General features: G+C 26.2%; 4 protein-coding genes across 7 annotated transcripts; 3 read left to right on the top strand and 1 right to left on the bottom strand.

The window, feature by feature from the left end:
- On the top strand, positions 1-2,821 carry LOC122577253 (T-complex protein 1 subunit theta). Its single transcript, XM_043748435.1, has 5 exons — positions 1-158; positions 666-968; positions 1,059-1,703; positions 1,776-2,216; positions 2,313-2,821. Exons 1-5 carry the CDS (start codon positions 99-101, stop codon positions 2,496-2,498), a joined length of 1,635 nt encoding a protein of 544 aa, XP_043604370.1. The 5' UTR covers positions 1-98; the 3' UTR covers positions 2,499-2,821.
- Positions 2,822-3,002: 181 nt separating this feature from the next.
- LOC122577259 (putative hydroxypyruvate isomerase) lies at positions 3,003-4,390 on the top strand. Its single transcript, XM_043748445.1, has 5 exons — positions 3,003-3,436; positions 3,541-3,652; positions 3,747-3,919; positions 3,990-4,109; positions 4,193-4,390. Exons 1-5 carry the CDS (start codon positions 3,241-3,243, stop codon positions 4,378-4,380), a joined length of 789 nt encoding a protein of 262 aa, XP_043604380.1. The 5' UTR covers positions 3,003-3,240; the 3' UTR covers positions 4,381-4,390.
- A 1,609-nt stretch (positions 4,391-5,999) lies between these two features.
- On the bottom strand, positions 6,000-14,145 carry LOC122577254 (palmitoyltransferase ZDHHC2-like). Of its 4 annotated transcripts, none has more exons than XM_043748436.1 (10): positions 13,555-14,145; positions 13,383-13,409; positions 13,199-13,293; positions 12,997-13,117; positions 12,706-12,929; positions 12,369-12,498; positions 12,157-12,283; positions 10,841-10,927; positions 9,613-9,743; positions 6,000-6,167 (listed from the first exon to the last, which is right to left on the bottom strand). In XM_043748436.1, exons 1-10 carry the CDS (start codon positions 13,700-13,702, stop codon positions 6,157-6,159), a joined length of 1,101 nt encoding a protein of 366 aa, XP_043604371.1. In that variant the 5' UTR covers positions 13,703-14,145; the 3' UTR covers positions 6,000-6,156. The 4 variants fall into 4 exon arrangements, with proteins under 4 accessions (XP_043604371.1, XP_043604372.1, XP_043604374.1 ...); XM_043748437.1 differs by lacking the exon at positions 9,613-9,743 and adding an exon at positions 8,107-8,166; XM_043748439.1 differs by lacking the exon at positions 10,841-10,927.
- Positions 6,177-6,987, top strand: LOC122577260. Its single transcript, XM_043748446.1, has one exon. The coding sequence runs from the start codon at positions 6,643-6,645 to the stop codon at positions 6,949-6,951; it is 309 nt and encodes a 102-aa protein (XP_043604381.1). The 5' UTR covers positions 6,177-6,642; the 3' UTR covers positions 6,952-6,987.
- Positions 14,146-14,631: the final 486 nt, after the last annotated feature.

The following is a 14,631-nucleotide window of genomic DNA, read 5'->3' as shown; positions in this document are numbered from 1 at the left end:
CTGGGTTCTTCATGATTTATGACGGAAAGTTAAATTAGGGTATTAATTCTGAATTACACGTGAAATATAAGGACCTTCTAATTTTTATAAAAATAATCATGGCTTTGCATGTACCAAAAGCACCGGGCATGGCCCAAATGCTCAAAGAAGGTGCCCGCGTAAGTATAAAATACTTTTTAAGAATTACGTGTTTATTATTAAGCTAATATGAAATTATCTCAGAAGATGTCTTCTTTGGAATATGACACAATGTTGCATCAAACATTACCTTTTATAGACATATTATATTCGTTTGACGTACATGTTTCTATAATATGCTTAAAAATGTAATATTCTCAAAAAATTAAAAAATTGCGATATTTTTAAATTTATTTTTTACATTATTTACAGCCGGTTTATAGCCTATAGATTGTTAATATAATTGTATGTAAACTTCAATGATAAATTTATGAATAAGTTTGGAATCATTACATGACGAACTTCTAAATGTTTTTATGTTTTAAATATGATTAATAACTTCTAAGTAATAATTTTAAGCAATACCAAAGACCAAGTAGAACCAAAAGTTTTGATTTTTAATTTATTTTGGTTAATATTAAAGTATAGCTAAGTAATTAAATATAATATTCATAACCATAACTAATATGCATTTTCTCTTTAATCAGTATTTCTCAGGTTTGGAAGAAGCAGTATATGGAAATATAACAGCATGTAAGCAGTTTGCACAAACTGTAAGGACTGCTTATGGTCCAAATGGCATGAATAAAATGATAATTAATCATATAGAGAAATTGTTTATCACAAATGATGCTGCAACAATTATTAATGAATTGGAAGTTGAACACCCAGCTGCTAAATTGTTAGTTCTAGCATCAAAAATGCAAGAAGCAGAAGTTGGCGATGGTACCAATTTTGTAATCATTTTTGCTGGAGCACTTCTTGAAGCTGCAGAAGAACTACTTCGTTTGGTAAAATTTCAAAATTATAAGTGCTGATATTATTTGCTAATTTTACAAATTACAAATATACTAAAAGGGTATAAATATTTTATATACTAGGGAATTACTACATCTGAAATAGTTGAAGGATATGAAGCTTCCTTGGAAAAAGCTTTGCAAATATTACCAACATTAGTTTGCTATGAAGTAAAAGATTATCAAGATGAAAAACAAATAAAACTGGGAATTAAAACAGCTATTATGAGTAAGCAATATGGAAATGAAGAACCTCTTACTTCTCTTGTTGCACAAGCTTGTGTTTCTATTTTACCAAAAAAATCTACTTTTAATGTGGATAATGTACGTGTTTGTAAAATACTGGGAAGTGGTATATCTAGTTCTGAGGTTGTACAGGGAATGGTATTTAAGAGGCAAGTTGAAGGAGATGTTACAAGAAAAGATAATACCAAAATTGCTGTCTATACTTGTGCTATAGACGTTATACAAACTGAAACAAAAGGAACAGTATTGATAAAAACAGCAGATGAACTGATGAAATTCTCTAGAGGAGAGGAATCCTTATTAGAATCTCAAATAAAAGCAATTGCTGATAGTGGAGCTACTGTGATTGTTTCAGGAGGAAAGTTTGGAGATATGGCTTTACACTACATGAACAAATATAATATAATGGCTGTTCGTATACCTAGTAAATTTGATGTTAGGAGATTATGTAAAACTGTTGGTGCTACTGCACTTCCAAAATTGGTAAATAATTTTCTTGTAATGGTTATTTTTTAAACATGTTGTAAAGATTTAACTAATCATTTTTGCTTTAAGGTTCCACCATCGAAAGAAGAATTAGGGTATGCAGATTCGGTATATATCGACGAAGTTGGAGACACCATAGTAGTAAAGTTTGCAATAAATGGCAAAGATAGTCGAGTTAGTACTATACTTATTCGGGGATCTACGGAAAATTATATGGATGATATTGAACGGGCTATTGATGATGGAGTCAATACATTTAAAGGAATAACAAGAGATGGGAGATTTGTTCCAGGAGCGGGTGCTACAGAAATTGAACTTGCCGCACAACTCAGTACATACGCAGATACTTTACCAGGTTTAGAACAGTACGCAGTACGTAAATTTGCAACAGCTTTGGAAATTTTCCCAAAAACCTTAGCGGAAAATAGTGGAAGTCATGCATCTGAACTTCTATCCAAGCTTTATGCTGCGCATAAGGAAGACAAAAAGAATTATGGTTTTGACATTGATGTACGTATTCTGCTATGTATCTACTTAAAATTTTTGTAAAATTTCAATAATTTCATGTAATTAGTGTATATTAAAGGAAACTATATTTGTTTATAGCAAAAAGCGGGTCTTATAGATACAGTGGAAGCTGGAATCTTGGATTTATTCTTAACAAAACAATGGGGTTTAAAATATGCTGTTGGCGTTGCATGTACTGTACTTAAAGTCAATCAGATTATAATGGCAAAACGTGCAGGAGGACCAAAAGTACCAGGCGGTGGTATTCGCGACGATGACGAGTGATAATACATAAAGCATCATATATACATACATAAAACATTTAATTATTCATTAATTCTTATGTTGTTAGCTTATAGTGTTATATTACATTGCTTTTTCATTAAACTTCATGTCAAACAAGAAAAATATTTATAAAAAAATATTGACCATTTATTTACACACTACATACTTGTTAATACATCTGTATGTAATATTACAATGCTTTTTCTAATGAAAACATGATTTACAATAAAAAAGTATTTTATAATTTCCTTTAAATGTTATGAATATAGTACTTAAAATTCGAATTATTGTGTAATATGAATAAAAGGCTAAATGAATATTAATTATGATTAAATATTTTTATATAATTTATTATTTTTTCATTTATTATACTTAGCTAAATATAACATCTTTTTAAATTTAATTGTTTATTAAATGATGTGTTATTAAGGTTAATGTATAGTTAGTATAATGATTAATTATGACTAACCAATAAAAAACAACAAATTTTTTGGTGAAATAATACAAAACAGAAAAATAGACTTTCATCGGATATAAACAGGATTGTTTAACCAAAATTTGAATCATATATACACATGTATAAAAAATACTTCTTGACTCTACACATTGTTAGGATATTAGTTTCTTGATAAAAAGATAAGAAGTTATATAATGTCTCAAATATTAAGCAATAAACAGTAGTCATTCTATCAGTAATTATAGTTAGAGCCTCCAGAACCTTTACAAAAGAAAAATAAGCAATATGAGCCTTAAATTTGCTTCCAATTTATCCTTTATGTTCACAGAGGCACCATCTATCATTGAAAGATATAAATTGGCAAAAGAAGCTGGTTTTAGAGCAGTAGAAAGTGGATTTCCTTTTGGTTTCTCCATTAAAGATGTATCAGAAGCCCAAAAAAATGCACATGTTGAACAAATTCTTATAAACGTGTTTACAGGTATGTATTTAACAATTACAACTAATGTAAAGCATTATACAAATAATGGCAAGAAAAATAGTCTTATATTAAAGCATAACTTTCATTTTATTATAAATATGTAGGTGATGTTTCAAAAGGAGAGTTAGGATTTGCAGCAATACCTGGAGAAGAAGAAAACTTTAAAAAAAGCATTGATTTAACAATAGAATATGCAAAAGCATTAAATTGTAAACGGTAAAAGAAATTGTTTAAATTGATTGATATCATTAATGATTGTTTTTTCTAACAAAGAATTTTTCGTTTAAATTTTTATACAATCTCTTTTTAGAATTCATATTATGTCAGGCAAAGTAAATAAAGTAACAACTGTCAATGATGATGTGTATGTAAAAAATCTTTTATATGCATTGCAAAAATTTGAAAAAGAGGGAATAGTAGGCCTTATAGAACCTATTAATAATATCACCGTACCAAATTATTATATGAATAGTTTCCAGAAAGGTAACCTTCTAATACAAAAGTAATTTTAATGAAAGATGTGAATGAGTCATTAATATAACATTTTTTATAGGTTTAGATGTAGTAAAGAAGATAAATAAGCCAAATTTAAAATTACAACTTGATATCTTTCACTTACAACATATTTGTGGCAATATTACCAAAAACATCAAGGAACTTCTACCATACATCGGTATGTGATTTATCTTAATTACATATACATATATACATATATTTATATACAAGTGAAATTTATATATTTTCTTATCATTATAGGTCATGTACAAATTGCTCAAGTACCAGATAGACATGAACCTGATACTTCTGGGGAAATAGATTATGAATATGTTCTTTCGATTTTAGAAAAAGAAGGATATGATGGGTATGTAGGTTTAGAATATTGTCCAAAATCGTCATCAGTAGATGGATTACGTTGGATACAAAAATACGGTTATGAATTATAAGATTCATTTTACAATTATATATTGAAAATTTTCATTTATAATATAACAATCATTTATTTTTTATCATTGTTTAAAGAAATCTTAAGTACCTCTTCTTACAACAGTCAAATACATTTTGTGTTACAATATACTTGTCATGCTTCTATTACAATATAACTTTATTATGCACTTTATATACACAACAAAATCAATGAATAAGTCAAATTTATGTTAATACTTCCTACTAAAGTTATTTCTTTGCACATTAGTCTTATTTTTTTCACTTATGATTAAGTTGAACATAACCATTATTACTAATATAAATGTAAATTTTTAGTGTTTGATTACCATCTATTAAATTTACACAATTGTGTCATCAGTGCTATCACTGCTTTTGTATACAAGATAAGATTTACTAATAATACTTTTTTATTTAGTACTGTTATCCAGTACCTTTATATCTTACTGATGTTACATGATATATTATATTTCAATAAGATCTGTAAACAATATAAAGAATATAAATTATAAACCATAAATTTGTCCTAGTAATGTAAATATATTATTTGTCAGTTATAAAGTATATGTTATATTAAAAGATACCAGCTTTATTGTTAATCTTATTTTAATAAGAATATTATTGTTGTAAGTAAAAAATAAATTTGTTCAAAACTCACTAGTTAATTTTTTATTAATCTTTAATTATATATTTATATTTATTAATTTATTAATAATTATATATTCGTTAATTTCTAAGTAATTTTATAATTAGCTGCATTAAATAAAATACATGAAAAAATCATTATAATGAAATATTTTCGAATATAAGAAAACGAAGAAATATCCTTAAAATTGTTTTTATTCTTTTTAATATGAAATAATATTTTTAAAGTACGTAATTGTATTAGTTTTTTAGTTATGTAACATAACTATATCTAACAAATATAAATAGAGAATGTTATAGAATTTACATCAAATGTGATTAAAACTTATTTTGTACAACATAAATAAAATTCATTTTAATATTTCATTTTAACCATTATTAAATATTTTTAATTTGAAAATGATAACAGATTTATTACCTTATAGTAACTTCAATTCATAATTTCTTTATAAAATCATTAAATTCAATGGCAACATTTCTTTTGTTTAGTTATAAATATTTGTATGTATCACCGAATCATTTTTATATTCTTCACATTTCAATGGCATCAATTATTAACAGCAACTTAATATCTATGAAACATTGTAAATTATGATCAGAATTACATATATTGCTATATGCAATAATATCTGTAAGTAATGAGAATGTTACTTATACATACCTAAAATCTTAAAAATTTTCTGCAGATTTTATGTTCTAATTTCTGTCAATAATTTTTATAATATGTATTAATGTATACAGAACTATAAATGTTCTAATCTATAGTAATAAATATAATCTAAGTATTAATCCTTTGCATTTGTATATCAAAATACTGCAAGAAAATTATCAAATTAGCAAAATAATAAATAGTTCATAAAAATATCTACAGAGAAAAAAGTTTACTGAAAAATATTTAACTTCAGACTTAAAACTAAGAAGGCTTTACTAAGATCAATAGAATCGCATTTAGCAGAAGGACTAATTAAAAAAGATAGCAAGTGCAAAGGATTTATATAAAGACTTTAAAATTAGGTTGTGTTAACAAGAAATATTTGTCAATAATAAAGAGATGAATAATAAATTTTAAATGCTGCTTCAAACAACTTCAGCTGCGTCCACCAATGGTTGATTGGCATCTGTTGCACGAGTTATCATAGCAGAGCTGTAAAATATTTTAAAGAATATTCAATAAATTTACTTATCACATATACAGATTGATTAAAAATATTTGTTATGCAAATAAATTTATATTAGCAGTTATATTAAAAGAGTTTACTAAAAGTACAATATCAAATATAAAGAAAGCTGGGCATAGTGGTAGGAGAAAGAAAGGTATGGTCACTGAAATATGCAGACAATATTGTGTTGATGACGGATAGAGAAGAGGAGTTAAAGGAAATGCTAAAGAGATTCAAAAAATTTTTAAAGGAAACCGAATTGGAACTGAGCATCGAAAAGACCAAGATAGTAGTTTTCGAAAAAAGAAAGAACAAAAGGAGACAGAGAAAATGGAAATGGGGAGAGTAAGAATTAGAAGAAGTGGACGAGATAAGATGCCTAGGGTACATACTACAGAAAAACGGCAGTGATGAGAAACACATACAAGACAGGAAAAAGAGAGCAACAATAGAGAAAGGATGGGAGAAAGAATTTTTAAACAGGACTACAAGAGGAGAATGAAGAGGTTTGGAGCACTGGTAGAGAGCTTGGCGCTGTTTGGAGCAGAGATATGGAGCTGGAACATGGAGGAAAGACTGGATAGAATACAAAGAAGATATGTGGTATGGATCTTAGGTTTAGATATGACAACACCAAATTATGTATTGATAGAAGAATGCAAGTTAACAGAAATCAAAGAAAAAGCATTAAGAAGAGCAGCAAGGTACAAAGAGAAAGCCTTAGAATCAAAAAAGGACCTAGTAAAGGAGTGCATAAAGGAAAGATAGAGAAACTGGATAAATGGCCAAGAAGGGAAAAGAGCANCAGCAGACCAAATTATAGAAGAAAGAAGAAAGAGCGAAGCAGGAGAGAGGAGGAAAAGGATAAGGGAATCCAAATATAACATACATTATAGAAAAATCACCAAAGAAGAGTTATCAAAATACTTAGAAGGGAGGATGAAGTGGAAGGACAGAAAAATATTAGCAAGATTCACATGTGGAAACGAGACCAAAGCAAGGGAATACTGGAAAGAAGAGGGAGAAAAAAGATGCAGAATGTAAAAGGAAAGAAAAAGACCTGAGACATGTAATAGAAGAATGCGAAATAACGGGAGGACCAAAGGACACAGAAAAAATACTAAACGAGACTGGAGAAGGACTAACAGAACTAAAAACAATAATGGAGAAGAGAAGGGCAATACAAGATGGGGAGGAGTGACAATAAGGATGCACAGCAAGGAGACAAAAGCCCAAAAGTTTCAATAGTTTTTAGTTTTTAGAGATAGGATAATTAAGGGAGTGCAACATAACAGAGTGGATAAGAGAGAAGAGATTGATATATAAGAAGCGAAATAGATAAAAGAGATGTAAAACCGAAAGCTCGTCCAAAGCCGAAAGGCACGGACTAAGCAGTAATAAATAAAATATAAAGAAAGCTGTGACACATAATTATATATAACTTATATATAATATATAAAAATTACTGTACATATTAATGATTCAAATTACACTTTAAAAAAAAAGCATTAAATGTTAGTGTTTGTAAACAAAAAACATGCAATAATACAAAACTCAATTTTGCCATAGATGAATTTAAAATGAAGTAAATATATATGTATATATATATAAATTCTCTGATCAATATATTTTACAATAAATTTTATTATATAAAAAGCTAACTTTCTGTGTTATTTATGACAATTTACGTTACAAATATAGTTCACATCATAAAATACACATATTAAGATAATTAAAAAATGTTTCCAATAATTATTATTCACAAAAATAATAGTTGATATTTATATAATTACAATGAACATGTCGTTTCATATGTCAAACAATATGTTTTCAAACATATATGTGTTATGTTAAAAAACAATATTTATCAATTACAACATTTTAAAAAATTAATATACTTTGGACCAAACAATTTGATATTACCCAGTGCCAAGTGCCAAAAATGTAGCTTCTTCTAGCAATATAATTTGATCAATGGTAGACCTGTGGTCAAAAACTCAATCTAATTACTATATTAAATACACACACATTGATATGGAGATATATTTGCATAACTATGTAAATTCTAGTAATATGAATAAATTAAAGAAAATTTCTATAGTATTAATAAAAATAAGTGTGTTATATTTTAAATAGAGCAAGAAAATGTAAATGTATTTTTTAAAATAGTAAACGAACTTTATATATGTTAACATGACGTACATCTCTTCAAGTATACAATAAGAAAGAGTTACAATAAGCAAGCACTGTTAGTATAGCTTACTATGAAAATACATAGTACAATTACAAAATGACAAAAGTGAACTTTTATGCAATATATTAACATATATATGTACTTTTTTAATATTATAATATATTTATATTATATTATATATTAATATAGTATTATATATATATATACACATATTATACAATAATATATAGTATTTTATATATATATATAAATCCTAAAGTTATATATTATGACATGCATGTCTATAGATATAATTCTACGTTCATGCACAGTAACCAACTTTAATGGAACAAAAATGATAGATTGTATTAAATCAAAATTAATTATTTATAAGAAGAAAGTTAATTAAATATAAAATCCTTTATGTGTAAATACGTTGAATGTTTCAACTTGATCAATTTATTTATCTCTTTTTTATTACAGCATTTTTAAATCAATAATGGACAATAAAATTTATCTACATATTTATCTCATAAATAGTATTTTACACATATCCTACAAATTAATAAATTCGTAAATAACGAATGTAATAACATAAAATTAATATATAATTCATACCTTCATATATTTTTTTAGGCATACCTCTTTGTTTTACTTATTATGTTTACATTAATTATTATAAAAAATGTATATATTACATATTTACTACACACTTTCCTATTTTTTAAGTATATAGTCATATTGATTATTAAATTAAATTATTATCTAAGTTTGCTTTAGAAAAAATTACACAATATATAATGTACTTACATAAAATATAAGCTCATAATAAACTCTTTATTAGTTGATACTATAATGGTTTGATTTTGGTAAGAGAAGAAGAGTTAAACTGTAAGTTTTCATAATTTTTATAATTTTTTAAGCCAATTTATCTTTATAGTACTGTTTATTTTATTGTTATTGATAAAAATAAAAAGAATGTAATACGATAATTTTCTAGAATTATCCCTATATTTTACATTTAAAATATTTCAGAATAAATGTTATATCTTTCCTTCTATGAGGCAATGATAGTAATTTATTTGTGATAAAAAAAAAGATTAAAAATGTGAGCTGACATTAGTACGTACTATTACTTAGATGATTACAGAACTCTTGTGGCTAATATGAGTTTTGTACTAAAAGTATCATGTACTTGGATAATGCATATAAATTAATGCGCTGCCTCAAAATAGGGGTTCCAGACTACACAATACCTGATTGTGACCCATAGGGAGGTGGAGAGTCAAGTTCAGTCTCATCACCCCACTGTTGGGTAGTATGCCCCAACAGAGTATGTGTGTCTTCATTGCACAGCCGTTCAGGAAAGTTTACCCCATCGCCAAAACTGTAACCCACACCCTACCTTCTACTTCATGTAATCCCATCTATTTTTAGAGGTAGCGTATCTACTTATCTCTGATAAATATGTAAAAATTATGCAATGTTTTGATTTTAGAATTTTATATAGCTTCTAATATCTTCAATATATTTTTTGCTTTTCTTCGCGTTTATTTGTGATTTACTATTCATAAATAAAAACTGTATACACACAGAAAAAATAATGTTAAATATAGTTACGCCACTTCTAAGAATCAAATAAATATCAATTTGCAAGAACCAGATGCACAATATTTTTTATGATAGTAAAATAATTATACTGATAATCTCTATTAACACACAATATAATGCATCTACAAAAAATATACATTTTTGCATAAAAATAAACATAGCACCTATTTTACAATCCATCACAATAATTGTATGCAGATTATATATATAAAATAAAACCTTAATCTTATTATAAATATATAAATAAATTTTAATATACTTTATCATTGTAGTATAAATGTAGTATTATTCGCTAATATTGTAAAAATGGCACTTTTCAACATAGAAAATTAATATTATATTGACTAAAATTCATTATTGCAGAACACATTTCAACAAATAACAGAACACGCACCTCATCAATCAACAGTTAATAAGAGTATTAGATACATATAGCTATAACATCAAAATTGTAATTTTATCAATTTTATGTTACTCTCAATGTTAATAATAATTCAATAAAGTTCTTAAATATAACATTGGCCTTTAAAATAAAATTGAATAAAAGCATAAATAAAATAAGTACTTGCATGCATTCGTGAAGCAAATATATATATGTAACTTTATTACTCTGGAACTCTGTATAAAATAAATAATAACTGAAAGAAAATGGTTCCGTAAAAAAGGAAGTGCATAAATTTACCAAAAAGATATGAAGAAAATGTTTCCCACTTCTTCTCCTATAAAGTATTTAAACATTTTTCAAATGTATAACAATATATATTATTTATTTTAATATTAACTGCCTTTCAATCAACAATATTAAGGAGTTCCATAGTAAGGTTTATATATAACTATCATTATATTGGCACTGTAGATTTCTATAATGCTGACCTGTTTCGGGTACTGCCCATGGAGTCATAAGTATTGGATGTGCCTTGATGTTGCGCACGTACTGGATAGGCGACACCATTTCCGAGACTAAAACACATTCAACGTATCCATCGCGTTTTAACGGCAATTACTATTGTATTTATGTACTTATGACAAACATAAATTAATATAGAATTATTGAAAAAATAAATGATATGTATTATTAAAATGTAATATGTATTATGAATAAAAATTAAAATCATTCTTGACTTATCTTTGATATTTAATGTTGAATGCAGTACAAAATTAATTTACATAATTTGATTTTTAAGGCAGTTTATATAATCTATATTATACAAGGTGTTTTATACAACTGTCTTACAGGACAAGTCATAGCGTTAAAACGCCAGAAGATAGAAAAAAATTTTATTAGAAAAATTAAATGATTTTGAGAGATGTATCACGTTGTGTATGTATCTTTTCCGGAAGTAGTGGCATTTCAAAGATTTCAACTCATTGTAAGGAAAGACAACACAGTATCTTTTTGTTAATATTTTCCTTATTTTCTATAAGATAAATTTTACAAGATTAAAGTTAAAATATCTCTTAAACTAATAACTTTTCAATCCAAAAAGGTTAATACCTTTTTGTAGAGAATTAAAAATTGCATTGAATGGTGCATAAAAAAATGTAAGGTAATGTAAAAGTAATAAAGGTGATATTGAAATTTTTGTAATATTACTACTTTTGGAGAAGACACACACATCACATAACGTATCATTCAATACCTTTCGATTTTGCATAATCAAATTTTCTTCTATCTTCTACTGCTTTAACGCTGTGACTTGTTCCATGGGACAGTTGCATGAAACACCCTATATGTTATTTATATTTTTACCATTTTCTTCACTTTTATCTAGAATATAATATTACTTTTCCATGAAACTATACTACCACTTAACAAAAAAGCATACAGTACAACAGATAGTGCTATAGGTGAAAACATCTGTATATCTAAGTACTATTTACTATCATTATATTTAATAATAGAAAGAATTAAATTTCCTGAAATATACATATGAGACGATAACATTTATAAATTTGCAGTATTATATTATATATACATTCATGTATGTATATTAGGATACACATGCTCTTTTACATGATTCATAAGTATAAATTGTAATTACTACATAAATACAACAAGTGTACTAAATTCATCACGTCTGTATATTGTGCAAATGGTTCATAGTCTTATGATAAACTTATATTTATTATATTATTATGATAGGAATACTATATTGAAATGTGAATTGCTAAATACTTGTTAAACTTACCTAGTAAAAATAGGAAGGAACCATAGTTTACGATTATCACCAAAAACTTCTTGGAAGTTATTGTATTTTCCAAGACTAAAACCATCCTTATCCTTCCCTGTGCGGAACATAGGTGGTGTAAATGCCTCTACAAATAATTCATAACATTTAGTGCATATTACAAGTATTTTATAAAACATTAAATAATTTTTGTATAACATGCTTTTAATTACCTAATGTAGATCTATTATGTAAAACAAGGTAGCAATGATAAAAGAAAAGGGAAGTTAAACTAACTGCAAACATCAATGCGACAAAGAATAAGAACAATAGATGGAATCTACCCATTCCATCCAATTCCCCCTATGAAGAAAATATTTGCATTATTATAAGATTAAGAAACAATGTACGAAGTTTTTTATATACATTTTAATTATATTTAAAGATTAAAAAAGAAATAATAAAACATTAAAACATTAAAAAAATTTAATTAAATTATATTTTTATAATTTTTATAATTTATTAAAACAGGTAATTTAGCAGAAATATCTAAAAGAATTGTATACTTACTTTCCAAAAACGTATAAGATATTGTAAAGATGTAGCAGTAATGAATATGCAATAAAGAAGGGCATATGCCAGGAACAACATGAAAAATTTATAATTGTGGAAACCTACACAATTGTTCACCCATGGACAGTGATGATCCATTTTTAACACACATGTACTACATACACTACAATGGTGTGCTCGATCTGGCTTAATTAATTGACATTTCTCACAGAAACGTATGACTAAAATATATATTTTACATACAATACATTTCCTTAATATACAAATATCAAAAAATAAACATTATACCTCCTTTCATAGTGCGATTTGTAACTGGAAGACCTTGTGCAAATCTCTCTAAGATTTGCCTCTGTGCTTCTTCCGTTCCAGCTTGATGAAATTTTTCCATTTCTGCATCTGGTATTTTAAACTGCACAAAACATCATTTTATTAATATTTTATACACATATGTTACTTTTATATTGTAATTGTTGTATAGATCAAAATTTACCTTGTATGGTATTTCTATTAGGTCTGTAAATACAGTTTGCCAATAAGACCATAAAAATAATAGAAACAGGATGTGGTAAAAAAACAAATAAAAAGCTGTTGGAAAAGAAAAATACAATAAAGTCAGTAAATTTTTAATAGAAGTATATTTTTATTAACAATATTCTATTAGTAATTGTACAAACCTTTTTGAACATAATTATCTACAGTATCTAAAATGGAAAAAGAGACAAAATTAGTATACATGATATATATAAAAAGTTTTTACGTATATTATAGATTGAAAATAATAACGAAATTTTATTTTTGTTACAAAATGTTTGCTATTAAGAAGAAAAAATCTATGAAAACACTTACAAAAACATAACTGCACCACATAAGCATAATACGACCATAAGACAATCGTCAAAATAAAAATAACTGGTATCCATTTTGCGGCTTTCACAAACCACCAACAAGATCCGTTTTGCTTTCCCATTCTATTCACTGTATTATAGATATACATGTGTGCACAATTATATCATTCAGGTAAACATTATTTTTACCATTATCAAACCGATGCACCATTGCAGACACTTTGCATACAAAGTGTACATACGAGGCCGACAGTTTCTTTATTACAAGGAATCATATTACGATAAATAGTCAAATATTATTTTGTTTTTATTATTTATCTTCTGTCATCGACATTACGTATACCAATATGTATTAAATTATACAAAATAAGGATTATTTTTTCGAACCGAAATGATATTTTACTTTTGTTGTCTATTCCATAACATCCTTAGATAAAACAGATATAGGAGGGCATGTTTGTTTTAGGTTTTAGTTAATAAATGTATACCTTACAATTATATTTAAAGATATACAAAATATAATTTCACTGTTTTCCATCAAGCTATGGCGTTTCGAAAAAGTGGCCAGTAAATGTCGACGATTTTTTTTCAACAAAATTTAATTACATGATATGATTGATACCATACTTTTATCTCTTATCATTATTGTACATAAAGGTCAGCAAAATTAAGTTTCCTAAAATTACCAATTTTCAAGTTCAACAATCATATGTGTATAATCAATATATAAGAAATATATTAATTATATGAGAATATAATTTGCGATAGAAAAGTAGATATGAACTACCATTAATACTAAACAGGAATCTTAAGATATATAAGTTGGTAAATTGGAAATTGCGCACAATTTAAAAATTCCATATTGGCGAGTAACTGTAAGGAATTCAAAAATAGATTAAAATATGATTATAATTATATGTCAAGATATAATTAATCAAACGGCTTCACATAATAATTATAAATTATATATTTATAATTATTTGAACATAAATTTACAATATGAGAATAATACTTCAATATATATATTTATATTACATTTTATATAATTAAAATATTATTGTCTACAACAAAGAATTTA

This window comes from Bombus pyrosoma, linkage group LG18 (assembly GCF_014825855.1).
Source record: "Bombus pyrosoma isolate SC7728 linkage group LG18, ASM1482585v1, whole genome shotgun sequence".
Taxonomy (NCBI): domain Eukaryota; kingdom Metazoa; phylum Arthropoda; class Insecta; order Hymenoptera; family Apidae; genus Bombus; species Bombus pyrosoma.
Note: the sequence above shows the minus strand (reverse complement) of the source record. Positions and strands in the feature narration are given on the sequence as shown.

What these genes read in the sequence shown, in the direction of transcription:
- LOC122577253 (XM_043748435.1), top strand. Translation starts at nt 99, where the DNA reads ATGGCTTTGCATGTACCAAAAGCACCGGGCATGGCCCAAATGCTCAAA. An exon ending in TGCTCAAAGAAGGTGCCCGC is followed by an intron (nt 159 to 665) that starts GTAAGTATAAAA and finishes CTCTTTAATCAG; the next exon opens with TATTTCTCAGGTTTGGAAGA. An exon ending in CAGAAGAACTACTTCGTTTG is followed by an intron (nt 969 to 1,058) that starts GTAAAATTTCAA and finishes TTTATATACTAG; the next exon opens with GGAATTACTACATCTGAAAT.
- LOC122577260 (XM_043748446.1), top strand. Translation starts at nt 6,643, where the DNA reads ATGGGAGAAAGAATTTTTAAACAGGACTACAAGAGGAGAATGAAGAGG.
- LOC122577259 (XM_043748445.1), top strand. Translation starts at nt 3,241, where the DNA reads ATGAGCCTTAAATTTGCTTCCAATTTATCCTTTATGTTCACAGAGGCA. An exon ending in AAAGCATTAAATTGTAAACG is followed by an intron (nt 3,653 to 3,746) that starts GTAAAAGAAATT and finishes ATCTCTTTTTAG; the next exon opens with AATTCATATTATGTCAGGCA. An exon ending in GGAACTTCTACCATACATCG is followed by an intron (nt 4,110 to 4,192) that starts GTATGTGATTTA and finishes TTATCATTATAG; the next exon opens with GTCATGTACAAATTGCTCAA.
- LOC122577254 (XM_043748436.1), bottom strand. Translation starts at nt 13,702, where the DNA reads ATGTATATCTATAATACAGTGAATAGAATGGGAAAGCAAAACGGATCT. An exon ending in AAATCGCACTATGAAAGGAG is followed by an intron (nt 12,930 to 12,996) that starts GTATAATGTTTA and finishes TATATATTTTAG; the next exon opens with TCATACGTTTCTGTGAGAAA. An exon ending in ACATAATAGATCTACATTAG is followed by an intron (nt 12,284 to 12,368) that starts GTAATTAAAAGC and finishes AATTATTTGTAG; the next exon opens with AGGCATTTACACCACCTATG.